Source organism: Elaeis guineensis, chromosome 1 (genome assembly GCF_000442705.2).
Source record: "Elaeis guineensis isolate ETL-2024a chromosome 1, EG11, whole genome shotgun sequence".
In the NCBI taxonomy this organism is placed as follows: Eukaryota; Viridiplantae; Streptophyta; class Magnoliopsida; order Arecales; family Arecaceae; genus Elaeis; species Elaeis guineensis.
The window spans coordinates 86,410,107-86,438,035 of record NC_025993.2 but is presented as its reverse complement, the minus strand read 5'-3'; the positions used below and the strand labels follow the sequence as shown (position 1 = coordinate 86,438,035).

At 35.4% G+C, this 27,929-nt stretch overlaps 1 protein-coding gene across 2 annotated transcripts; it reads right to left on the bottom strand.

The window, feature by feature from the left end:
* Positions 1-2,985: 2,985 nt before the first annotated feature.
* On the bottom strand, positions 2,986-27,774 carry LOC105061511 (two-pore potassium channel 3). 2 transcript variants are annotated; one of them, XR_002163305.3, is made up of 4 exons: positions 27,637-27,774; positions 25,685-27,398; positions 22,596-22,720; positions 3,148-3,283 (listed from the first exon to the last, which is right to left on the bottom strand). XR_002163305.3 is itself a non-coding variant. In XM_073255536.1 (3 exons), the coding sequence occupies exons 2-3, from the start codon at positions 26,644-26,646 to the stop codon at positions 3,136-3,138; spliced, it is 1,110 nt and encodes a 369-aa protein (XP_073111637.1). In that variant the 5' UTR covers positions 26,647-27,398; positions 27,637-27,774; the 3' UTR covers positions 2,986-3,135. The 2 variants fall into 2 exon arrangements, 1 of the variants encoding a protein (XP_073111637.1); XM_073255536.1 differs by lacking the exon at positions 22,596-22,720 and having other exon boundaries at positions 2,986-3,283.
* Positions 27,775-27,929: the final 155 nt, after the last annotated feature.

Below are 27,929 nucleotides of genomic sequence, written 5' to 3'. Positions count from 1 at the left end.
ACCATCCAACAATTCTTTATAAGAAAAGGAAGCAAACTATTTGGTGTCCGAATATATCATTTTCGAGTTCTTAACAGGGTAATGGATAAAACTCGTGAGGACTGAGGGGGTATCGAGATTAGAATTTGTTGTTCATGATTCAAAATTGTTACTTAAGAATTTTGTCTTGGGTCGACGTGTTGGATGATATATATACTTTTTAATGATAAATATGATCGGTGTCCTGTTTCACTAAATAGTAATATAAATAATTGAATTCCGGTTGATCTTTTTGTCAAATTAAAGCTAAGAAAAAAAAGGAAAAGAGGACCCAAAATCCTTTCCAATTAATGAGCACAATACATATATTCATACATTTATATACATATGATACATACATACATACAGATATACATACACAAGCATCCAGAAATATCTCAAAATGTACAATTCTATCCCAGGCAAATGCAATATCAGGCAGTAAAATATTGGAAGACATCAGTTCCCCATCTTTCATATAAATAAATAAAAATTGAACGAAGGTATAAATTTATCAAGTTATTTGTTTGGAACTTCTCGTAATAAAGTATAATTAAATTTTCATTGAAGAATTAAACGGAAAAGCTGATTCTTTTTTTTTTTTTTCATATAATTCCAGTGTTCATGGGAGATAACAGGGAAATATGTTGTAAAACAACAGTGACTACCAAACAGGCAGCAGCAAACCAATTTCGAAGTCATTTTACATACCAATGGGGACTTTTTTTCTAATACCATAAACGTAATGCCAACGCTGATGCAAACATTCGGAAAAGGACACGAGGAAAAAAACAAAGAAAAACAAATACAAATGAAAAAGAAACAAAAGAGAGAAAAAATGGAAAAGCATTCATCTAATAGTAGATAAAGGCAATACAACTATGGATATGCAAATATATGTCTTTTAAATCCACATTCTATGAGGTGAAATCCAAGAGTTCAACAATATCGGGGAAAAAGCAAAGCCTGTGGATGGAATACCAACATGGACATAAATAAAAACAAAATAGAATGCCATAGGCCAAAAACTAATGGAGAAAATGTTCAAACATGAAAAATAAATAAAAGAGACACCAATTGCGCAATATCACCACACTAACTCTACTTTCATTATCTAAATAAAGTCTGTAAAGTGTTACCAGCTATAATGTTGCAACTTTAAAAGATAGATAATGTAGAAAGTGATTGAATCCAATTTGAACCAAATTTATTTGTATTAGAACTTGAAATTAGTATTTAAATTGTGAATTAGATTTTGATTTCTAAATATCTTGATTTGAAACTATATCATCTCAAATCAATTTGAAGCTAATAAAGCCTTTCTAAATTTATAAAATTGTTTTTCTTCTACTATTAGTTCCATGTGCATAGCTCATGCACTTCAAAAAAAAAATTTTTTTTTTTTTGAGTTTGAGTTTATATCCTTCTGAATATGTGAAATTATATGAACAACCTTACATAATTACTATTTGCATGTAGATATTTATAATTTTTTTTTTTGCATATTTACTTGTTAAAGATATTTCAATTATTTCAAATTTAAACTACTTATTTTTTAATGGCATGAGATAGCATGAGTACTTATAGACAAAAAGAAAATATATATATATAATCTAAAATAAATATTTTATAAAGGTATACATTTGAATAGTAACTTTGTGAATATATTCATGTAAGTTTATATATTTAGGAAGATATATACTTTAAAAAAAATTTAAATTAATTTTCATCCTTCTTCTTCTACTCAATCTTGCCCAATCATACCGACTTATTAAGACTTGTCAGCTGCCCCTCTATTAAATATCGAGCTATCTCTTATTTTTGGCTATGTTTTCAGCTTCATCCCACCCTCTCTTTCCTTCTATTGCTCCCGCGGCCATCTATCCACCCAATAACAAGCTTTCCCTTATCGTTAGCCACATCCTCCTTTCTCCTTACAGCCAATCATTGTTAAAAGAATAAAAAATAAAAATTAATGAATCAAATATATTTTTTTTATTGTTAGAAATCTAAAAAAAATTATTTTTATTTTTTTTAAAAAGCGACAGCAATGTTAAATGTAGATTTTTTTTTTTTTTGAAAGAAAAATGTAAGTTATGATGAGTACTGCTAGTTTTATAATAGCAAGTAGCAGTACTGCCATCATAACTTTCATTTTTTTCCAAAAAAAAATTTTTATGTTAATAAGTTTTAAAAACAGAACAACGTTGTCATACCCATCATGTTCCAAATTCCTGGCGTTTGTTCACCAGTCAAGACGGAAATCTCAATCACCACTACTCAAAAGCACGCTCTCCATCCCAATACGTCGGGAAGAGATCGACGTCTTATACCTATTCACCCACCATCATCCACTTGCATGCGACTTCTTATGCTATTTTACTCACTAATCGTCCGCTTGCATGTAAGAAGAAGAAGACTGTTTGTCCGTTCCGTTGGTTCCCAGAACGGAGAATCGTCCTCTCCCGTTAACTCAACTCCACATAAATTAAAAAGCTAAACGTTGCTGACACGACGCACAAGCACAGGGGCCAGGCTCTTTCTTTTTTAGTACTTCTTCATTGTTTGTGACCCTAGCTGATATTATGTGACCCCATGGACAAGGAAAATAGAATGTTAGAGGTAATGATTAGAGGCCCATAAAATGACAGTATCACAAGAAAGTGGTCCAATTGTAGAGGCAACCTCTGTCCTCAAAAAAGCATTGGAAGCAGCTTCTTCCTTTAATTTCCACTTTTCCAGTGAACCAAATAAATGGCAGTTATTACTTTCCTTTTACAAGTCATAATAATGGGAAACACAGTCCAGCGCCAATGACTTGGTTCACCTGATTATGAAGCTGTGTTGGGACATAACATGTGGATTATATTTGATCAAGCACTTGGCATTCGGTAAGAAGGAAAAAGAAGCATCACCTCTGTAAATTTCCTTCCCACATAATTCTTCTTGTTGAAAAATTGAAGGGAATGAAAGAAGAATTGTCATTCTATTTAAATTTGCTATAATTGTATATAGTAAAATAACACGATAGTGAACTATTTTGCCCTCATTTCTTTGGAGAGCAACAAATGCTACTGCTGAGCTGGAGTCGTACATGGCGAAACATCTCCTCTGGTGTCATCTAGAGGCATTCAATAGATCGAGGAGGGTTATCTTTCCTATGTTGTTGGGGTCGAGCTTGTTGAACTGGTTGCAGATTTGCAGTATGTCTCTCTCTCCAATCTTCCCCATCTCCTTGAGCTTGTATATCACAAACTCTGATTTACTGAAAAATCAAAAGGGACAGCATTAGACTGCATATCATCAAAGAAACCCTAAATGAATGCATACTAACTACTTATGAGTTGTATTGTTGAAGCTACATATGTTGTATCTGTCAAGTCACAGAATGAGAATGCTAAAGTTGACAGGAACACGATGGAAACCTGTTTTCAATCAGGTAATGTAAATTCTCTAACTACGAAACAAACTCCAACAAATTTCAGCCATCTCATCTTGGAAATTCATTTTATATGAACCAAGGAGGCACCAGCAAAACAAAAAGGATTCACCTAACCAGCAGCATGGTTAGGTGAGAAGATTTGGCCATGCCGGTTACCCCTTTTTCTATTGCAGTTCAAGTGACATCCCAGATTTTGAAGCCAAGTCAACTCTCAAGAAAGAAAGTGCAATATTCCCAAATGACACGCACAAATTACAATCAATACATGATCAGATGAACATATATATAAGTAGATCTTTATTAATTAATTTACATATGCAGATTTATATTTCTATCTTTTTTCGAAGAAACCTGATATTAGAAGTTGAGAATAAAAAAGTACAACTAACAGGAACAAGCAAGTAGCAAAGCAACAATAAACTTTTAGCAGTAAACACTTTCTTCATTTCAGATTAAAATAGTCCAGTGAAGAGCTAAGGACAGCTGGAGAGGGAACATAGAAGAAGTTGTTTTAGTGAGTGGGTTCAGTACCAAAAAAGACATCACATAGATCACCTAATATACTGAAAGAAGAATAGCATAAACTCCCGCAAGTCATCAAGCATTATACGTTCCCTCAACCCTCTACACCACTCATTTTGCATTAACCTTATAGTCATCAAACTTATTACCTTAAGTCAATTATGTGCATCATTGAAAATCTCGGCAAGATTGGAAATCAAACTGAGTGAGCCAAGGAGCAAAACTAGTTCTCAGTCTTAGATTGCGAAGTAAAAGTGTTGGTCACATATCCTGCAAAGTGCATGTATTACTGGTAACCTAGTGAGCGGCCATTTCCAATGGCCAAGCACAAAATCTGAGGAACATGCGGTTGTTATTTCATCAAAGCTCGTAAAGCTAAAAGAGATTGACCTTTCAAAATGGGCATCAAGTGACATGAGACAAAATGATGTGCTCACATACTTGTCATTTATTTGTCATTTATTTTCTTAACTTATTCATGGTAGAAGCTAGCTCCATGGCTGATGACTATGAATCGCAACCACTTATTCCTAGTCATCCTTGTTGCCTTGCTTTGATCTTTTTGAAGAGATAAGATCCTAGGGAACTTCACAAAATGCTACCTGTAAAGATGAAGAGACCACCCATCTTAATTATCCAGCAAACCTATTCTAATATAAAAACCTCTTTCTCCATGCACATCCCACAAAATCAACCATTTACTCTCCCATCTTATCATCTGTTTTCCTAAATTATATCTTGGCCACAGACTAGGAATGAACCTTTTCCAGAAAAGAAAATTATCAGTATACCAAACCTCAGAAGAATGTAGCTTTACTAGGAATCACCCAGATGCTCTTCCAACCCCAAAATTGTTTATCCTAGCAGCTCATTGCCAAACATTCACCTGTATTTCAGCTTTGAGAAAAAGATAAGAAGAAGCCAACATCCAATGTCATAAAATTAACAGACACTTAACAGCATGATAAATTAGTTTCAATGTGCCAAAATTTCATCAACTTTTTCAGTCCATATGACCACTTTCTTGTTTAATACTCTTAAATAATAATGAGACACTGTATATACTGCCCATAGCCCCACATTTGCCTTCAGATTGAACAGAAGTTCGTTCAAGTAACTTGATGAAGGACATATACCAGAAATAAAGCAAATGGTAAAGACTTATGCTGTATCCTCTAAACATGAAAAAACTCAAGATACTTGTGACAAGAAACTCCTTCACATCCACAATAATCTATGAACTGGAGATCTTTCACTTTGACTGCAAAATTTTATTGGCTTTATATAATCTGCATGTTCTTTGTTGATGAACTCAATTCATCTCCATATGTGTTGTGTTAAATCGGATTTCATATACTATATGTAGCTTGGCTTATGTATTGAATCCCCCACAATTTTCATAGACTTCATGGGTTTCACTTTGTCATTGAATCCATTAATAAACAACTAGTATTATACCATCTGTGAGTAGCTAACAACGAAAAGACCTCATCTATCAAAAACCGCAATTATTCTTCAAATACCAGCTCATTTTAAAACATTCAAACATGAAGTCTAAGTCACTTGCCTTGCCAAAAGCATCTATGGCCCCCTTGACCAACTCAGATCATATCTGCACTACGACTCCATCCCCTCTAATTTATCATACATCAAACATATGCCTTTCTAGTTTCTCATCTTTTTAGCATCCACCTTCATTCTAGCAAACTCATAATTCTTGTAACATACTGGTTTAATTACACTCGAGCAAATTTTTGCTAACATTTGGCAACGCAACCTGTTCCAAAGATCATATTTTCCAGCATGTATTCTACATATATTTTCCAACAATCTCAACTACTAGAGTTAATATATATCATAAAATGTTGCTTTAGAGCTTCCGTTGGTGGTCAATTTGCTTGAGGCTTCAATTGATCCACTATTCCCACTTAATTTACATTTTTCTATACCAAGTTTACTTGCACAAACTTCTAGACTACTGCCCAAAGTATTCCTCCATAATTTCAGCTCCCAAAGCCATCTCCATAACTAATACAATACCAAATGATCCAAAATGGACTAGTATACAGAAAATACAATTTGGCTCATCTAACAAGTCAATGTCACATCCAATGGTTAGTATGTCTCCCTAGTGTCATACACCAATAACATTAAATGCAATTTATCCTTCATTATCTCAAGATTGTGGGAAGAAAAGCAATGCAAGACACCAACAAGATCTCAAGGTAGAGAAATGCCATTTTGTTTTCTCAAGCCAAAAATGTTCTCTCAATCACAGTAACATAGAGAAGAAATTTAATTCTATATATTGCCTGAGTTAGTTGTTGTAATATTAGTTTGTGTTAATCTTGATAAATAAAAGGGTGTGGGAAGGTTTCATAAAAGCATGCCTGTTAAGGAAGCAATAATAGGGTTTGAAGTCCTGAATATTAAGGCGTATTCATGTCTTAGTGTATCCTTGATTTGTTTTCAAGATAAGAGAATAATTTTAACAGTTTAAACATTAAAAAGGAATAAAAGCAGGGGAAGAATGATTGGGACCCAAAAAAAATGAAAGAAAGAAAGAAAAGAGCCTAAAAATCTAGGGATTAGGAAGAGGAGCTCACCACAAGAAGGCACATGAAGTCTTCTATAGAAAACAAAATGAGAACACAGGAAGTACATGTAAGCTCACAAGCAACTATAAAATCCAATCTTTGAAGGCTTTTGAAATTTAAGTTTCAAACTTAGTTACTAAAAGCAGATGCAGGTGTGGAAATGCATGTATGCTCTCATGAAATAACAAAAAAATGCTTAGGAATAAGGTGCTGGAATAAACTTCCAAGGAGATTTCGAAGCAAATGTACCACCCTAAGTGACAAATTCCATCCGCTAAGCTTTCAACTAAATATGGAGTCTTTTGTAATTTTACTTAAAGTACAACTGATACTTAACTTTAGAACTCTATTATGGAATACTAACTTGGACCAAGAGGCTGCAAACACATGTGCTGGATTTGATTCCCTGTCATGCATCTTTCGATACATCATTCTTTCATAAAAAGAAAGGATAGGAGCAGGAGGCAAGAGGAGATAAAAATGAAGATTACCATATGATGTGGTGTATGCAGCAACATATGTCGCTGTACTCCTCCACTTGCATACATTTGCTCATATGTGATCAAACTGCATACGGGCCAAAAGATAGTTCCCTAATCATTGTGCAACCATATACATGAGCCCCTTAGAGTGCATTTGGTTACACTTTTTGATTTTTGATTTTTAAAAAGTATTTTTTATTTTTTTTTATTTTTGCTATCGAGTAAAAGCAAAAAAGTAAAAAGTATGTTTGATAACTACGTTGCTATAAAGCAAAAAAGCAACATTTGAAAACGGCAGGTGAAGAGCTCGACGAGGGAGAAGGAGATGAAAAGCTGAAGAGCTCGACAAAGGAGAAGGATTCGGGCTCTTTACTTTTTGGTTTGACGTTTTAGATATGCGGAAGTAAAAAAAAAACAGAAAAGCAAATTTTGAAAAGCAAAAAATTTTTGCTTTGCATATAAAGCAATTATTTTGATTTTTTTAATTTTTGCTTTTTACTTTTCATGGTGTTACCAAACATTGCTTTTTGATTTTTGCTTTTCAAAAATCAAAAAGCAAAAAAAATATTTTTTTAATGGCTAACCAAACACACCCTTAGCATTTGACTGCATATGTGGTCCACTCTTACGTGAGCCATGGACGGAGCTGGTTCAAACCAATGACTCAATCGGATATGTTTCGAGCTCGCTAGACATAGGTATTATTGATAATGTTAAAATAGTAATTATGTTACAATTATTGCTATTAGGTACTAACTAATAAGCACAATCATTAATTATATTTGTTATTAATTTTGGTATTGTTTCTTTAAAACTTATTACTGTGATAATCTAGTCCAATTAGACCAGGAGCACAAAATTGAAAGCGAAAAAGAAAAATAAACAAGAAAAAACCCTAAGCCAAAGACTCCCGAGGGAGTCTTCTTCTCCACCAAGTTCAGCATGGAATTGGACTCCTAGAGCTGCGAAAACCCTAGGAGATCCTCTATAAAGCCTTCTCCCCCTCCCTTCAAGGTACTCCATCGAGCAAAGACCCTTCCTTCACCCTCTTTTCTCCCATTGAAGTCACAACGTACTATCATTGTGCCTGTTGGAAATTGAAGCCGAGAGTCCACCAAAGTCAAGGTAAAACCCCAGTCCTCCTTCCTCTCTTCCTCATCTTCTCATGGCTTTAGGTGCCGCTGCTAGCCACCGGCTACACCAAAAATCCATACTAATGTCTTCCCCTGTTTCCTGGCCTTGATTTCTTCATTTTTTGGCTATTGTCGTTGCTGTTACTTGAAATTGGACCTTTGGTCAAGTTGCCCGGCCACCCGACAATGCTTTTCAATGAAAGACATGTCCACCGGTGAACAGCCATCGAAAAAAAAAAGAAGAAAGAGGCCTGGATCTCCTATTTTTCGAGCTTCTTTCCCCTTTGATTTCTCACCGCCAGCCATCCCCTGTCGTCAACCGCTTGCCATCGCCACCTATGGCCAATCCTTCGACAACTAGCTGCCACACACCCTTTTCCCCTGTTCAGCCAAAAAGAAGAAGAAAGAAGAAGAAAAAGAGAAGAAAAGAGAAAAAAAGAAAAAAGAGCAAGAAGAGTTCTCTCTCTCTTATCTGTCTCTCTCCTCTCTAGGTTCTCTCTCACCCTCCCTCTCTTTCTGTTGATCCTATGATTGATTTTGATGATTCCAAAACTTTGAATAATTATGATACTAATCATGTATTTCAAAGATGAATGAAGCATTTTCCAGATGGTTAAATTGAAAAATTCATCCATGAAAAAGATCCTCTCAAAAGAAGCTAAGTTAAGAAATTAAAAACTAAAATTTCAAGGTTCAAACTTAGTGGAGTCGACCTCAAAAGGCTAGGAGCCAACCCCTGCACTGAAATGGACTGAAAACAAAAAGTTTTTAAGTTTCAGGATGTTCAAAAGTTGATCTCAGGAAAGGAGTCGACTTTGGCATGCTTGGAGCTGATAGGCATGCGCTCGAGTCGACTCCTGTGAAGGCAAAGTCGACTCTCTCAAAGAAAGAAAGCAGCATTTTTTGGATCCCTAGTTCGAGTCGACCCCAGAAGAACTCGAGTCAACCCCAACAGATCAAGTCGACTCATAAAGATGGCGAATCAACTCTCAAGAAAAGACAAAATGCAGATTTTTCAGACTTTGAGACCAAGTCGACTCCTGAAGTGGTCGAGGCAACTCATGGGCATCTCAAGTCGACCCCTGAGAAATTGGAGTCAACCCCTGACACAGAATCAGTAATAATGGCTAGTTTTCTACACATCTTCAATAACTAGTTTTTGGCTCCAACAGGTATTCCAAGACTTTTAACGGTCAAGACTCACTCTCCAACAACTTTCAAGTATATTAAAGACTAGAGAATCAATTGAAAAGAAAGCTAAGTGGATTAAAAAGCAAAAATACATCAGTTTGAGTGAGCTTCATTGAATACTCATAAGAAAGAGAAAAGAGGGGTTATTGAGCATAGAAATTAGAAGGCTTTCAAAAGAAATCATCTCCATCAACTTTCACATCCTCTCAAGCATCAAGAAGAGAAGTTGAAGCATCATTTGAGCAATTCAACAGCAACTTCTTTGCACAACAAAAGAGTTCAATTTTCTATTTTAATTTGTTCTAAAATTCTACATCTTGTATTCTTATTTTTTTGTCAAGTTTTTTTGGGATAAAAGAAACTTGGGTTAAGCCCATTCAAGTCCAGAATCTGACTTGTAAGATTTTGGTTGATGAGCCCTAAAACAAACTAGTTGATTGTGAACCTGAAAAACAATTGGCATAAAGGTTTTAATTGATGATTCCAAAAAATCAACTGGATTTGTTTGTAATCTTGGATAAAACAAACATACCGTAATCGGATGATTATAGTAAAATTTTCAATGAGAGCTTAGAGAGTGGATGTAGGTGTGAAGTTGCACCAAATCACTATAAATTTCTTTATATTTATGTTGTGCCCTTATTTGCTTTATTTGCTTTTAATTCCTGCTTAGCATTGTTTTAATTCTTGCATAGCCTCTTCTATATCTTGATTCTGCTGCTACATATATTATATACATCAGAATTACTTAAATTGCTTAATTCAAAGCACATACTTATTTAGATTCAGATTTAGCTAAAATTTTAAAGAATCCAATTCACCCCCCCTTGGGTTGCTATCTTTTTGGATAATAATTGGTATCAGAGTATGTGCTATAATATTTATTGTTAACCTAACTATCTTGAGCCAAAAATCATGGCAACCCCGGTTGGTTCCTCATTTGCCGAAGGACAATCAACTTCAAGACCACTATTATTCAACAACATTAATTACATATTTTGAAAAGCTAAAATGAGAATATTTATATAAACTTTGGATTATGACATATGGAGAGTCATAACTAATGATCCACACACACCCATAATTGTAGTTGATGGAGTATCCCTTTCCAAATTTGAAAAAAATTAGGATGAACATGATAAAAAGATGGCACAATTAAATGCAAAAGCCATTAATGTATTTATTGCTCATTAGATGTACACGAATTTAATAGAATATCAACTTGTACATCAGCAAAAAAAATTGAGATAAATTAAAGATTACTCGTAAAGAAACAAGCCAAGTTAAAGAGTCTAAAATTAATTTGCTTGTTCATAAATATAAATTATTCAAAATGGAGCATTATGAGCCTATTTCTGATATGTTCTTAAGATTTACTGATATAATTAATGCTCTAAATGGTCTTTGCAAAACATATACTAACAATGAGCTTGTTTACAAGATTTTGAGGTGTTTGCCAAAAATATGGAAAGCCAAAGTGACAGCCATACAAGAAGTGAAAGACCTTAGTAAGCTATTTTTGGAGGAGTTAATTGGTTTACTCATGACTCATGAGTTGAACATGATTCAAAAAGAGAAAAAAGAAGAGTCAAAGAAGAAAAAAATCATCACCTTCAAATCAGCTACAAGATTAGAAGAAAGCGATGAGTCGGAGGATGAAGATAAAGAAGAAAGTGAAGATGAAGATAAGGACTTGGAGATGCTCACTAGAAAATTCAAGAAGTTTCTTACTAAGAAAAGCTTGAAGAAAAAGGAAGATGATGAAGAAAAAGAAAGAAAAAATATCATTTGTTACAAGTACAATAAAAAAAGATACTACAAGTCCGATTGCCCTCTACTCAAAAAGAACTTCAAAAATAGCAAAAGCAATGCGATGATGACTATTTGGAGAGATAACGATATTTCAAGCTCGAATGAAGAAGAGGAAGAAGGTATTGTCAATCTTTGCCTCATAGCTAATAACGATAAGGTAAACATTGAAAACTCTTTCGAATTTACTTTTGAAGAATTATTTGAAGCCTTTTATGAATTATTGGATGATTTCAAAAAGATAAAGCTGAAAAATAAAGAGCTTAAAAGATCAAATCTACTTTTGGATGAAGAGAAGAACAAAATTTTCATTGAATGAGAAGATCTTTTGAAAGAAAAAAAATATTAGCTGAAGAAAAAAATATCTTTTGAAATCTGAAAAATCTCTAAAGGAAGAGAATGCCAAACTAAGAAAAAAAATTGAAACATTGAAGTCTATGCTTGAAAAGTTTATAATTGATTCACAAAAACTTCAATTGATTTTGAATAATCAAAGAGTTATCTTCAAAAAAATAAAAATTTATCGATAATATATTTAGTAAAGCTTCATTTGAAAATCATTCTATCACATGTTTTAAATGCAACAAAGTTGGCCATAGAGCTTCAGAATGTAATACTAAAAGAATTGATCATATTTTGATTAAATAAATTTGAATTTCAAAAGAAACCATGTGCACTAACTCCAATGGACCCAAAATGGCTTGGATACCAAAAATTAGAAAATGATTTTGCAAGTATGCCAAGTATCCAATGAAATGAAAGGAGAAAAACCTTCAAGGATGGATGCTTAGGACTTAAAAAGGGATGGATGATGATGTTCGGTAAAAGCTAAACCTTCTCTACATCATATCATCACTGATTATTAAAGTAATTTAGCATAGTTGATTGATTTTGATGGATTTAGAGTGTATGCTTGAATGTATTGATCAATATGCTCTCCTTATTCTATGTATCATTTTGATTGTTATGAGCATAAATTTTACTTTAAATTCAGCATACCCTCATAACTCTTCATATCACATTATTATTTGAGAAACTTAAATTAAAATAAGCTTAATTGCATATAAAATCATTTAGGGTGCAAAACTCAAATTAATTTTTGACATTTTCATAAGACATGTAATTACTGAAATATATCAAAAATTGCTTGATTCAAAGATCATCAAGATAATATATTTATTCATAAATGATCACATGCTTGATGTTGTTAACTTGCATTGCATATCAGCTTGATCTTTAAGGATTAGAAAATCCCCTAGATGAACCTATCTTTTAAAGCCATTATCTAGTTTCTCCTTGGCTAATCTTATTTGATTTGATTGATTATAAAACCCCAATTGATTAATTCATAATCTCCCAAATTGATTGAATATCATTCTTAATCTTTGATTTGATTGCCTATTGATCTCTATTTAATTTGAACAAATTTTTCTTAATTTGAAACTCCTTGAACCATTTTCTGTATCAAGGAGTTGACTCTTGAAATCAAAGAGTCAACTCGTAGTTTCTTATAGAAAAACAGTTCTGTAAGGAGTCAACCCCCAATTCCACTAGAGTCGACCCCTCATCAAGAGTCGACTCGAGATTAAGTTGAGTCGACGCTTCTATGGGGGATGGGTCTTTTAACCCGAGGCGACCAAAAGCTCTGCTCCTATCTCTTTCTTTTGGAGCTGAAACCTCTTTCAAAGTCCTCTCCTTCCAAAAATGAGTCTCTTCCCTCTGATTTTCAACCAATTTTCGATGGATTTGATCTCCAATGGCACCCTAGAAGAGCATAGCCCAAAGGAAGAAGCAGTTCCGTGCAGAACCTTCGAGCCCTAGTGAATCTCTGAGCCCTTCTCCTGTCCATGAACGTCAGTCCAAATAGAGGAATGATCAAGGAAGAACCTCTACAGCCTAGCAACCACCATCTCCAGTTCCTCCGGCACTATCACCTCTGCAGGTAACCCCCTCTAGGTCTACTTCATCTTCTAAAGTAGTTTCTACAGGAAGAAAAATTGACTTTGGATTCTTGGAAATAGAGGGTTTCAATTTTAAGCAGAAAATTAAAAACTTGGATTAGGAGTACTTGTGCTCACTTGACATTTTGACCTATCCCTAGCTTATAAGGTAATTTTATGCTAATTTGAAATCTGGACATAGAGTTATAGATACCAAGGTTAAAGGTGTCCAGACTGAGTTAGATGCAGAACATTTGGCAAGAACTCTAAGAATGACCACTAAGGGTAGCTCATCGTAAAAGCTAGAAAACAAATCTATTGGATTGAAGTACATTTTGGGGAGAGAGGCAGTGAATGAATTAGAAGTGAGTGCAAACCAACTAAGTACTGAGATGCGCCTCCTGCATCACATGGCAAATCGAATTTTCTTCCCCAAGATGAGGAGGTTCGATTTTATATCAGGACGAGACATTACCTTCATGTACCATGTGATTAGAGAAATACCCCTGAATCTTCTGGCCTTTATGATTTGACAGATGGAGGAAGCAGCAGGACAATTGAAGGCTTCACTATCCTATAATATGGTACTGACAGTTATCTTTCAGAAGCATGAGGTAGATTTTAAGGGGGAGACTACTAAAGCTCTCATACATACTATACTTAAAACGACCGGTTGCTACGACGGATGGGATTTCAAAAAATTGACGGTCGTTGGATCCGCGAGCGGCACAAAGAGAGGACAAAGATTCGGATGATGATGTGGCTCCGACAGCTGTACCTATCAGTGATACCAGATCAAAAGAGCTGATAGCACAAGCAATATAGGCAAAGGCTCCACCATCTAGTCATCCGAAGAGCTCAGATATACCATCTACCAGACTGGATGAGGATTCACTTGTTAAGAGTCTCCTTGAGGATTATTACTATGATTAGTGCAGAGATTCATCAGTTCACCTTAAAGGCCATTTCATTGCTCAGGAAGGAGACCACACGGATGATTCAGGCAATCACCTTGGCGAGGGTTGATGCTCAGGGATGGTCATTTGAAGGTGGTGCCAGACCACCTTCATCTTCTTAGGCCGGACCCATTTCTTAGAGCTATCCTATTCTACCTTCATAGGATGTTAGGACTTATCTTATAGAGTTATAATTTTCCTAGCAATCCATCATTTTGGCAGATGTACATGGCATATATTTTGGATATTTTGATGTTTATTCTCTTTGTAATCACCTCTTGTAATTACCTTTTTGGAAATCAATGACAATCTGATCTTTTTTGGAAATTAAATGTGTTTGATAATGTCATTTGTATGGTTTCTATGCTTATTTGATTGATTCAATATGTATTTCATTTAAGGGGAGAAAAATGTAAGGCTTATTCACTTAAAATTAACTGAGTATGCAATTTGAAAAGAAAGAGGGAGAATCAAGAAACATGAATTTTCTTTCTGGCATTAATTATTAAAAATAGGGGGAGAATTAAGGAAATTAAGTTTTCTAGCATTTGCCATGAAAAACAGGAGGAAAAATGATTTTTCATTGAACAATTAAATAATGCTTTTCCTAATTTGAGCATTCACGTGTTTTTTGATCATTTGATTTGTTCATTCATACTTTGGATGTCTTGATCCTATAATCACATTTAACAATTAATTGGTATCAAGCTAAACTTCAAACATACTTTTATATTTTGCTGAGATGAATCATTTTCGAGAAACAATTTTGAAATGTGTTTTTAAATCTCCAATTGATATCAGACAATCTACTATTGCCTTGTACTTCTTTGCTTTGTTTCTCAGCAAAAAGAAAAAAAATATTTTATACTAAGCCTATTCTACTCTGATACCACATTTTGCTCTAATTTTGCTCAAATACTACATGTTAGGACCGTAGATTTGCTCTAATATCTTCATGATACCATTTCTGAATTTAATTAATTGATACCTCTTAATGAAAGAATGAAATGATTTTTGTAAAATTAAATATGTTTTGTGCTTTGCTTTGAATGATCTATTCAAATCTTTAATTTTGAAAATCTCTATCATTGTTAGATCTTTAAAGCTCAAAGCACTTTTCTAAGTAAATTTGAGATTTTGTTTATGCAAAAAAAAGAAGGGGGAGAAGCATTCAAAAACTGAATTTTAAAAGGGAGAAGTCCTATTATCTTAATCTGACTTTAAAAGTTGAATTCAAGTTAATCTTGAAAGGGGAGAAATCAAATCAAATTCTGAAAATTGAATGCCTTTGGATTTGAGTCTTTGCTTGATTTTGATGATTCATTTTAAATCCTTCTCTTATGCTTTTTGATGTTGTCAAAAAAGGAGAGTTATGTTGAGTATATGCTTGCATTAAAGTACATGCTTAAAATGCTTATTTGTTTGAATTGAGACAATCATTTGAAATGTGCATTAATCTTTGAAATCTGAATTTAAACTGTTTTGAAACATTCATGAAGTACATGCTTGCAAATGCTTAATTATTTACTTCATGAATCATATTGGCAGATTAATTGAAACGCATTATATTTATTTGTGCATATACTTAAAATTTTACCATCATCAAAAAAGGAGAGATTGTTGACCCTATGATTGATTTTGATGATTTCAAAACTTTGAATAATTATGATACTAGTTATGTGTTTTAAGGATGAATGTAGTATTTTTCAGGTGGTTAAATTGAAGAATTCATCCATGAAAAAGATTCCCTCAAAAGAAGCTAAGTCAAGAAATTAAAAACTGAAATTTTAAGATTCAGATTTAATGAAGTCGACCTTAGAAGGCTAGAAGCCAAACTCTATACTAAAATGGACTAAAAATATAGAGTTTTTAAGTTTCAAAATATTCAAGAGTCGATCTCAGCAAAGAGGAGTCGACTCTGACATACTTGGAGCTGACGGGCACGCACTCAAGTTGATTCATGTAAAGGAAGAGTCGACTCTTTCAGAGAAAGACAGAAAGCAGCATTTTCTAGATCCCCAGTTCGAGTCGACCCCAGAAGAGCTCGAGTCAATCCCAATAGATTGAGTCGACTCATGAAGACGACGAGCCGACTCTCTCACAAAAAAACAAAACGTAAATTTTTCAGATCTTGAGACCGAGTCGACTGCTGAAGTAGTTGAGTCGACTCGTGGGCATCTCAAATCGGCCCCTGAGAAATTGGAGTCGACTCCTGACATGGAATTAGCAATAACGGCTAATTTTCTGCACATCTCTAATGGCTAGTGTTTTGCTCCAATAGCTATTCCAAGGCTTCCAACGGTCAAGACTCACTCTCCAGTAACTTTCAAGCATATTAAAGGCTAGAGAATCAATTCGAAAGAAAGCTAAGTGGATTGAAAAGTAAAAATACATCAGTTTGAGTGAGCTTCATTGGATACTCTTGAGGAAGAGAAAAGAGAGGTTATTGAGCATAGAATTCAGAGAACTTTCAAGAGAGATCATCTCCATCAACTTCCACATCCTCTCAAGCATCAAGAAGAGAAGTTGAAGTATCATTTGAGCAATTTAACAGCAACTTCTTCAAGCATCAAAAGAGTTCAATATTTTATTTTAATTTATTCTGAAATTCTGCATCTTATATTCTTGTTTTCTTTTCAAGTTTTTTGGGGATAAAAGAAATTTGGATTAGGCCCATCCAAACCTAGAATTGGACTTGTAAGATTTTGATTGGTAAGCCCGTAAAACCAACTGGATTGATTGTGAATCCAAAAAATAATCGATATATAAATTTTGATTGATGATCCTGAAAAATCAATTGGATGTGTTTGTGAACCTGGATAAAACAAACATGCTGTAATCGGATAATTATATTGAAATTTTCAAGAAAAACTTAGGAAGTAGATGTAAGTGTAGGATTGCACCAAACCACTACAAACTTCTGTGTTTGTGTTGTACCATTTCGTATTTACTTTACTTGCTTTTAATTCCTATTTAGCATTATTTTAATTTTTGCATAGCCTCTTCTATGTCTTGATTCCGTTGCTGCATATATTATACACATCACAAATTGGTTAATTCAAAGCACATACTTGTTTAAATTCAGATTTAGCTAAAATTTTTAAAGAACCCAATTCACCCCCTCCTCTTGGATTGCTATTTTTTCAAGCAACACTCACTCTTTTGAAAAAAAATAAAATAAATAACCAGACTCTCTCTCCAATTTCTCTCTACTTTTTCTCTTTTCATCCACTTTTTCTCTCTAAAAAGACCTATGGATCCTGTACTGAACCATCCCTTTCTCTTCTAGGGATTCATGTTGACTCTGGCAACATGATCTCGAATCACTTTGGTGCCTAGATAGTGTATCGAACTGATCACTTGGTTAATCACCTCCTTTTATCATTATTTAATTTTATTGAATTTATCGAATGAAAATTGATTATGGTTTAATATTTTAAATAGGATTATCTGATTCATCTAATGAAGTTTAAAGATCTAGGACGAACGAAGTAAGTGAATCTTACGCTCCTTATTTATTTTGAAATTACTATATTTTTCATAGAAATGATCTGTTGTTGATGAAATCATAATTTTCATAAATAAGGATCAATATATGAGATATAAAAAAGTATGTTTTACTGTAGCAAATGATTTCATAAATATATTTTATGAAAATAGTATATCTATGAAACATGAATTTTTTTTTTCATCTATATATATGTATATTTTAAAAAAAAGATATAAAAATTTCAAAAGCTCTCAAATAACTATGAACATATCACTATACGAAGGTCGACATTCAGAGCTAGTATCTATAAAAACATAGGCCCTACCAATGGATATAAAATTGACATACAAAACAAAAACTTTATTGATCAAGAATACTGATCCTGTTATGAGTATAAAGTGACCGTAGCACAAATATATGAGAGCAATATTTTGAACTATGATATGAACACATGACAAGAATGATTTATGAATCATATTTATGAAATATTTATGATTTATGCATGCATGATAGTCTTTATGACTTATTTTACTATATGCTCTATAAAATATTTTATTTTGTAATATCTATTATTTTTTAAATATTACATTATCATGAAAAAACTTATGCTTAATCTGATAAAAAAACATAAATTTTACTTACTGAACTGATGTAGTTCATACCTCTTTATTTTCTTTTTCTTTTATAGAGGAACAAAGTTAAGAACAACAAATAATCTAGACTTGGAGGTCTGCGTAGCAAGCTTGAAAATTTCATAGCTGAAACGTACTTTATTGCATAATCATGGACTTATAGTCAACTATTTATAAATTTTGAGACATTAATTCGGTATTTGATCTTGGATTTAGATACTCTAAACCAATCTCGATTTAATTACTTGATAAACAATGAAATTGAATCTTTTATTATATTTTATTTGGGATGGATTTGAGCTGGTTATGATTGATAAGCTTTGTGTTATCGAGGTCAGTATCCCTTGGTAGTATGGCTGTGTTATATCCCGGATTTGGAGTGTGATATTTTATGGTATCAAAGTAATATATTTGATCATGGGTAAAACTTAAGCTTAGAATTATAATTCATAGGGTTAGATGAACGAAAGAGTACAGAAGAATCGATCTAGATTAGAATTGCACAATGAAAATATGGAGTATTAGATGAAGATTAAGTAATCCTATTTATTTAGAGAACAAAATATGTTAAGTTTTAAGGATGAAACTCTTTTAAGGGGGTAAAATGTGATAACCTGATCCAATTAGATCGGATGCATAAAATTTAAAGTGAAAAAGAAACAATACAAAAAAAATCTAAGAAGAGTCTTCTTCTCCATCGAGTCTAGTATGGAATCGGACTCCTAGGGCTGGCAAAACCCTAGGAGATCCTTTATAAAGCCTTCTCCCCCTCCTTCCAAGGCACTCCACCGAGCAAAGACCCCTCCTCCCTCTTTTCTCCCATTGAAGTCACGACACACTATCACTGTGCCTGCCAGAAATTGAAGCTGAGAGTCTGCCGAAGTCAAGGTAAAACCCTAGTCCTCCTTCCTCTCTTCCTCATCTTCTCATGGCTTTGGCCACCACAGTCAGCCATCGGCTTCACCAATAATCCATCACGAATGACTTCCCCTATTTTCTGATCTTGATTTCTTTATTTTCTAGCCGCCAGCGTTGGCGCCAGTTGAAACCAGACCCTCGGTCAGGTTGCCCGGCCTCCCTGCGATGCTTCCTGATGAAAGACATGGCCAACGATGAACAGCCATTAAAGAACAATGAAGAGACTCGGATCCCCTATTTTTCGAGCTTCTTTCCCCTTTGATTTCTCACCGCCCACTGTCCCCTGCTCCCCTACCGTCGTCCCCTATTGCCAATCCTCTGACGACTAGATGCCACACTCTTTTCCCTTGTCCAGCCAAAGAGAAGAAAGAAGAAGAGAAGAAAAGAGGAAAAAAAATGGGAGAGAAGAGTCTCTCTCTTGTATGTCTCTCTCTTCTTCTCTCTAGATTTTCTTTCTCACCCTCCCTCTCTTTCTCTCTCTTTAAAAAAAATAAAAGAACTAAAAAGAAGACTCTCTCTCCAATTTCTCTTTACTTTTTCTCTCTCAACCACTTTCTCTCTCTAAAAAGACCTATGAATCCTGTACTAAACCATCTCTTTCTCTTCTAGAGCTCGTGTTGATTCCAACAAGATGATCTCGAATTGCTTTGATACCTGAATGGTCTATTGGACTGATCACTTGATCAACCATCTTTTTTTATTATTATTTAATTTATTAAATTTATCGAAAAAAAATTAATTGTGATTTAATATTTTAAATAGGATTACCTGATTCATATAACGAAGTTAAAGATCTAGGATGAATGAGGTAAGTGGATCTTACACTCCTTATTTATTTTTAAATTATCATATTTTCTATGTAAATGATCTATTATTGATGAAATCATATTTTTTATAAAATAAGGATTAGCATATGAGATATGAAAAAGTATGTTTTACTATGGTCAGTGATTTCATGAATATGTTTCATGAAAATAGCATGTTTATGAAGCATGAATTTTATTATTTTTTTTATCTACATATATGTATGTTTTAAGAAAAATTCAAAAGCTCTCGATAGCTATGACGCATCTCTATAGGAAGATCGACATCTAGAGCCAGCATTCATAAAAACACAAACCCTGCCAGCAAGTATAAAGTTGGCATACGAAACAAAAACTTTGTTGATTAAAAATATTGGCTCTATCGTGGGATAAAGGGACCATCGCATAAATATCTAAGAGTAACATTTTGAACTATGACATGAAAACATGATAAAAATATTTATGAATCATGTTTACAAAATATTCATGATTTATGCATGCATGATTTTCTTTATGACTTATTTTATTATATACTCTATGAAATACTTTGTTTGGTAAAATATTATATTATCATGAAAAAATTTATACTTGTTCGATAAGAAAACGTAAATTTTACTTATTGAACTGGTGTAGCTCATATCTCTTTATTTTATTTTTTTTTAACAGAGGAATAAGGCTAGAAATGACAAAAAATCCAGACTTAGGGGTCTGCACAACATGCTTGAAAATTTTATAGCTGAAACTTAGTTTATTGGATGATCATGGACTTATAGCCAACTATTTATAAATTTTGAGACATAAGTTTGGTATTTGATCTTGGACTTAGATGCTCTGAACTAATCTTGATTTAATTTCTTGATAAACGATGGAATGGAATCTTTTATTATATTTTATTTGTGATAGATTTTAACCGATTATAATTAATAGGCTTCGTATTATTAGGGCGGTATCTTTAAGTAGCATGACCGTGTTATGTCCCAAATGCTCTGAACTAATCTTGATTTAATTTCTTGATAAACGATGGAATTGAATCTTTTATTATATTTCATTTGTGATAGATTTTAACTGGTTATAATTAATAGGCTTCGTATTATTAGAACGGTATCTTTAAGTAGCATGACTATGTTATGTCCCAGATTTGGGGCATGACAATTCCTATCACTATATTTTTGTATTTTACATTTTTTAATATTTTTCTTTTGAGTAGAAGGGAAGGACCTAAGCCCACCCAACGTATTTTGACATAGCTAACAAATAAGATATTAACTGCATATATGGCCCACATACCACATATGAGTTATGCAGTCCCTTGACCACCCACATGCCATGGCCAAGTTTAATTTATTATTGATATCATTTGATAAATATGCTCTCTAAGTCTTAGATTTGGAGATGCACTTCTAAAGGTTTTAAATCCCATGACATAGGGCTGTCCCAATTTTTCCGTTGAACAGGATGCGCCGCCATCCTGCCCCATCCCAACACTTGAGAAAAAATATGTCTCAAGACATGATGATTGGGATGCGAGGATAATGGTGGAACGGTCATGTCTTGATGCTTGGGATGGTACCCCATCTCAATATCCCAAGAAATGTCCTGCCAAGACTTGAATCCTTAGCACTTCTATTCTCTCATTTAGCAAAAACTGAATAAATTGGGTATTTTTATTCAAGATAGGAGTATTTACAATGGTGAGAAGAGGAAGAGCTATTGAGATAAATAACCCAGAGCCTCACAAATAGGAGAAAACACACACACACACACACACACACTGGTGAGAAGAGGAAGAGCTATTGAGATAAATAACCCAGAGCCTCACAAATAGGAGAAAACACACACACACACACACACACACACACACACACACATACACACATATATATATATATATATATATATATATATATATATATAGGCACCCAAGTAGTTATGTTTAATATTAATATTAGAATGTGTATATTCCTTAACAGATTATTTTCTCTTGGTTGCTGTTAATGGAATGTTTGTCCATCCTCATATTGGAGTGTTGTCACAATAGAAAAGGTGATGATACTTTCATTTCTTTCGATGTGATTATTATCATTAGTGCTCATTTGAATTGAACATTTTTGGACAATGTACTTTAAACTGGACCAACAAACATAAGTTCTCTTAATCTCCAAAACAAGATTCTAACTGCTTACCTATGTCATGCCAACTTGGGACTGGCACAATACATGTTGTGCAATGTTGTGCCATATTGTGCCAGTAATGGGCATTCTTAGCATGCTAGCATGGTACATGTTATGCCATGTATGGCAATAATGCCTAGCATGCATGGTGATAGTACTACAGGTTGCCATGTATGAGAATATCACATGGACAATACTATATCCACCACAAGGTATGCTGTTTCGGTACCAGATCTTGTATCGGTGCCATCCTATCACTATGTCGATATGCCCACTACATGGGCCGGTTTGGCATATCGAGTGCCAATACACCCTCCATACTATGTACTTTACTGATACCGAACCGGTACGATATGGTACACCGCATCATATCACTTCGATAAGGTATGGCATACCTTGATCCACTAGGGATAGTAAGCAAAATGTATAAGAGGGAAACAAAAATCAAGACTTGCAATATAAGTGGATACATATATACAGAAAAAACTTGCCTGTATGTTTCTAGACCTTGTTCCTCACATGGAAAAAAAGGTCCCGGTACCAGGTTAGACTGCAAAAGGCAGACTTGATCTGAGATGATCCAAGTCGAATTTATCCCTCCTTTTAGCCAGAACAACTATATTAAGGTTAAACAAGGTCAGTTGGGATTTCAGGTGCAACAGGAATTTTGGGAGCAAAACGCAAGAGAACTAAATTTAGTAGAGAAGAAGAGGATTTAGTTATTAACTGGAATTATCTATATACAAGGAACTGCATTTATAGGGACATATGAGTGAAGAACAAGATAGGACTTTTCAGTAGGCTCTTAATGGCTTGACATGCCAAGGCTTTAGTTCCCTATCTTTACAGAAGTGACAATTCTAACATCTCTCTATTAGCCTTCCTACTCAACTTTTTTATGAGATTTTTCTGTTAAAAGAAAAAAAGTAGATAAAATAACATTTAGGCTTCAAAAACATTAAATGCTCCTTCCTGTCCTTTGACTATCTAAAATCATGAATTAACTTTGAAAGGGGCACAGAGGCTATTAAATGCAATTAGTAATTTTCTTATTGTCCCTTTGTCCCTGACTTAATCCTCATTGCAAAAGCTCATTTGGCAGAATAGCCTGGAATAATGTGGTATTCCACTCTTATTCTATGATAAGCAACAAGCAGACAAACCTTTGGATCAAATCAAACAATATCCAAACCAAGGCCATATTTTCCACTCTAACAAATATTTTTTAAATTGTTTTAAACCAGTAAATCACTTGTTATTTGCCTTCGCCTTTTCCAGTCCTTCAAGCTAGGATCCCACTCTTAATCAGGTTCATCATTTTGCATTTATTAGGGCATCTAGAGAATGTTCACCATACCTACCACATCAGCCATCTCCATTATGCTTATTTATGGACATGAAACTCCCTTATTACTGAACATTCCAGTCCATACAACATAGTTGGTATTATTAGAATGGCCAAAGGAATTTACTAGGTAAAGGATGATCATGATCAAGTGTTTCAACTTGCAGTAACTAGACTTAGAAGATGGCTTCTAAAATGGTTAATAGTTGGGCCAAAGTTTGAGAGGACTCATAATTCTTGAATGGAACCTCAGCTAGCAGGCTCCAACTGTGATTTGGCATATCTATGATCAAATATTCAAGCAACATTATATAGATAATATTTATCCCGAAATGTTTGTATCAATCATGCCTTTCAAATAATCATGAACAAGGTTTATTAAAAGAGTGCTGGAATTTGGTCGACCAAGTCAATAATATAACAAGAAGTCTCACAATCATTGGACGGATTGGTAAAGAAAGATTTGGACAGATGATGCCAAATAGTCAGGAGAAGGCATGATGATGGTTATTGCTATGGATATTAAGGAATGGACAATACTCATAGGTCATAGGAAATGGTTTATATATTACATTTTTTTTGTTTTTCGAGCTGAAGTTTCTCTATCATGTACAAATAAAACACCTTAATGTCCTTTTTTGACAATCATATTTAGTGCACATAAGAAAGTAAACTTTCTTATAACGGAACAGTGTGTGGTTTATTATGTCAATTTTAGCTTTGTCTTGCAAACAATAAGTCAGCATTGATATAACAGTTCTAGTTTTAGCATCTAGCCTAAGGTTTGCAATGAATTGGGTAGTGAATGTAAATCAAAGAGTGCTAAAATGGTTTTCCCGTTTTCTTTTCAGGAATATGCAGCAACCTGTGAATCTCAATGATCATGGGATACCTTAGGAAGAATGTCTGGTGTTTGTGTCATAATAAATGATAAAAAAGAGAGAGAGAGAGAGAGATGGAAAGATATTCATATATACAAAATGCATCAACTCAAGTGAAACAAGTATTTCAAAGGATGAAATAGAATATGCTATAGACTCATATGATCTGTCATGCATGAAAGTTGAGAATCTTCTTAAGTTCTAATAGGGTGTGTGATATTGTAGGGAAAAAATATGCAGGTAACATAGAAAGTATGGGTGCATAAGATGACAATGGAGAGCACGAGTATTCTAAGATGGATGCAAGATCATCAATGATGTACTACAATGTACAATGTGTGTAGCATATGAGTTACACAATACAGAGGAAGTTGCTAGAGAACAGTTAAAGCATGGTAGGTTTTGTAGTAAGACAACCCACCTGGAGGGAAAATACAGGAGCTTCAAATTCTGATCATAAACCAATACTTGGGGAACATTTATCAGAAATGAAGATCTTAGGTGTGATGTTACAGTCATGTGCAACAAAATCCAACAGAAGTCATTGAAAGTGAAGAAGCCTAGATATGCCAGAAGGATCATAAATTAGGAGATCTAACTAGAAAAATAATGTCTCCAATTTGATTTGCAAAGTCTTAGCTTGACAGTGCAATTAACCCTTCATTGGGACAAAAGGTGAAGAAGGGTCTGTGGAGTTGTCTCATAGTGATGGGAGAGGGTTAACTGACTATGCTAAAAGCAATCTACTACAACTCCCTTTTAAATATTAATTCTTAGATCCGCAAATCATTTCAGTTGGACACATGCATTTATCATATCATTCGTATTAAAGGTTATGTCATATGCAAGCAAATATCCTAAATTCCTTGCTGCTCTCTTCCATTTTCATATAAACTGTTGCCCTTCAAACTATCAGACCTAATGAGTTATGTATGTAACCATACAGAGTACCAGGAACCAAGGCATATTCAAGAATGATTCAGCTGAGATGTTGCATCTTGCACTTCTTATAACAATTGTTAACTATAATTTCATCTGCTTTTTAATTGCAAGCAAATATCTTTAAGTCGGCCAACACCCTACTCCGATACTCTCATGAGGCATCAAATGATGTGGGTATGCTGTTCTGTATAAGCACCTTGATGGTGTCCAAGGTAATTTTAATTGTTTTTTTTGTACATCTTTGGAGTCAACTAGCAGTCTTGCATATCAGTTATCAAGTTGAAACCAAGAACACATGGTCTGTCACAAACTGATTATATTCCAGGCATTCAAACTATATTTAGAAATTTGATGAACATGCACGAAAATTAATTATGGGACAAAAAGAAGGAAGAGAGTAGAATGCACCGACCTGATGAAGCCATTCTGGTTTAGATCAGCGGCAAGCAAATCCTCTACTGTCAAGTCCCTGTGCAGCACCCACTTGGCAATCCTCCGGTGCCGCTTATCAATCCTAGCCTCCGCCAAGTAGAGAAACGCCCTCGCCACCGCCAGGGTCGACACCAAAAGCCACAAGGAAGCAAAAATCCTGCCCGGCAGCGTCTTGAAGGCCCGGTCCCCGTACCCGACCGTCGTCACCGACATCACCGACAGATACACACAGTCCATCCAGTCGAGATCCTCCACCAGGTACAGAGCTAGCGTCCCCACCCCGACGCAGAGCAGGACGACGCCGATCGCGAGAGCGACCTTCATCCTGATCCGCATCCGCCCCTTCTCGGCGTCGAACACGTAACTGGCGGCGCCGGCACCGGCACCACTGGCACGGGCGGTGGCGAGGATGAGATTCTCCTGTACGTCGAGGACGTAATTGACGGCGCCGGAGAGGAGGACGTCGATGAGGCCGAAGCCGACGAGGACGAAGACGCACGAGAAGGCCTTGGTGGCGGGGGTGAGGGGGTGGATGTCGCCGTAGCCGATGGTGCAGAGGGTGACGATGCAGAAGTAGAGTGCGTCGATGGCGGGGTGCGTCTCGACGCCGGAGAAGCCCTGGGGGTTGATGGAATAGACCAGTACCCCGAGAGACAAGTAGACGAGAAGAAGAATGGAGGAGCTCTTAAGGATGGAGCTGGCGGAGCCGAAGTTGGGCATGGAGGAGGAGGAGGTGTTGGTGGGGAGGAGGTCGCGCATGACGGCGATGGCGGGGGCAGTGCGGGAGCGGTGGAGGGCGGACTTCCGGCGGGAGCATGGATCGATGGTGGAGGAGGTGGAGGGGAGCAGAGGATCTTCGATCTCGGAGGAAGAGAAGGGGAGAGGATTGGAGAGTCGAAAGCGGAGAAATTGGGGCAATAAGGATTCCTCTTCTTCCTCCATTCACAATTATAAATAAATATATTTATATATTTATATATACAAACTCTAGATTACTGTTGTTCTTCGGTTTCTTTCCTTGCTCTTCTTGAGAGCTCAATTAAAGCTCCTCTTGTTGTTTTCTCTATCTAGAGAAAGGAAATAGACAGAAGGGAGCTCTATTAGACTATTTTTACTGCTCTTCCTTCGAGAGAGAGAGAGCGACGAAGAGAGAGAGTTCCTTGCTTGGTTGGTGGGTTGTTGTAGGTGTTGCGTGTGAGAGCATGAGAGAGAGCATCAGAACAAGGGAATTGATTGGAGTTTGTCATTGCGTGGCTGGTGACGACAACTCGAAGGCAGGGACGAGGAAGGGTGTTTTATGTTGGCCGTCTGTATTATATGGTTCATTTAGTCCAAACTGATCCAGTCGTCCAATTGGAAGGCCCCTTTGGATCGTAGGGTCTTACTTAGGACATGAATTTTTTTGGACGGCGGATATGGGCAAGCGCATTGCGGGAGGCGGCGTTTGCCGGAGGGGAGGTATGCTCGTGCAGTACTTTTCGTACTCATAGTTTGTGTGGGGCCCATTTGAGTAATAGAAGGATGGGATTGGAAGCCACGTAAAGAATTTTTTTTTTTTTTTAAACTACCTTGTTCACGACGATTAAAGCATCATGACCGAGTTCCAATCAGCAAAGCTAGCCTCGTGCGTCCAGAGATGAGTCATGCACGTCTGGCAACCACTTCGTTCCACTAAGTCGACCGTCCCTTTGCACCTTGTCACAAAAAGAAAGAAAGCGCTACTTGCTCAAAGCTAAACCACAGCTTCTACTCAGCGGAAATGAATAAAAATAAGTAACATGAAACATGAACAAAAAGTCGAAATAAATATACGTATGGCAGACGAAACGTGCTACTTTATAAATAATAGAAACATCTATGATTGAAATTGGAACATATACAGGAAAGCTTTACAAATGGTGGATATTCCATGCAGCACAAAGGCATGCATACCTCATCCGCACACAGCCTCAGACCAAACCCTCCTCATCTGAAACTTGGATTTCAGGTTGAGTGTTGCAATTGTACATGAGAGACAAGTTCTGCTCACACAACTTGCAATTGATACAAACCAGATAGAAACAAAAATGGCCAAGAGGCATCACCAACATTATAAGCTGCATTATTGAAAGGAAAACAAAACAAGATCAGACCCTTGCTAGAAAGATCTGCGAAACATTTGTGAGATGCATAGGAAAGAAGGGGGAAACTACCGAGAAACTGGTACCCACCGTTGAGAAAATTAT

Coding starts and splice junctions, on each gene's coding strand:
- LOC105061511 (XM_073255536.1), bottom strand. CDS start 26,646: ATGGAGGAAGAAGAGGAATCCTTATTGCCCCAATTTCTCCGCTTTCGA. Junction 3,284..25,684: donor AACCAGAATGGCTTCATCAG/GTCGGTGCATTC, acceptor TTGATTTTTCAG/TAAATCAGAGTTTGTGATAT.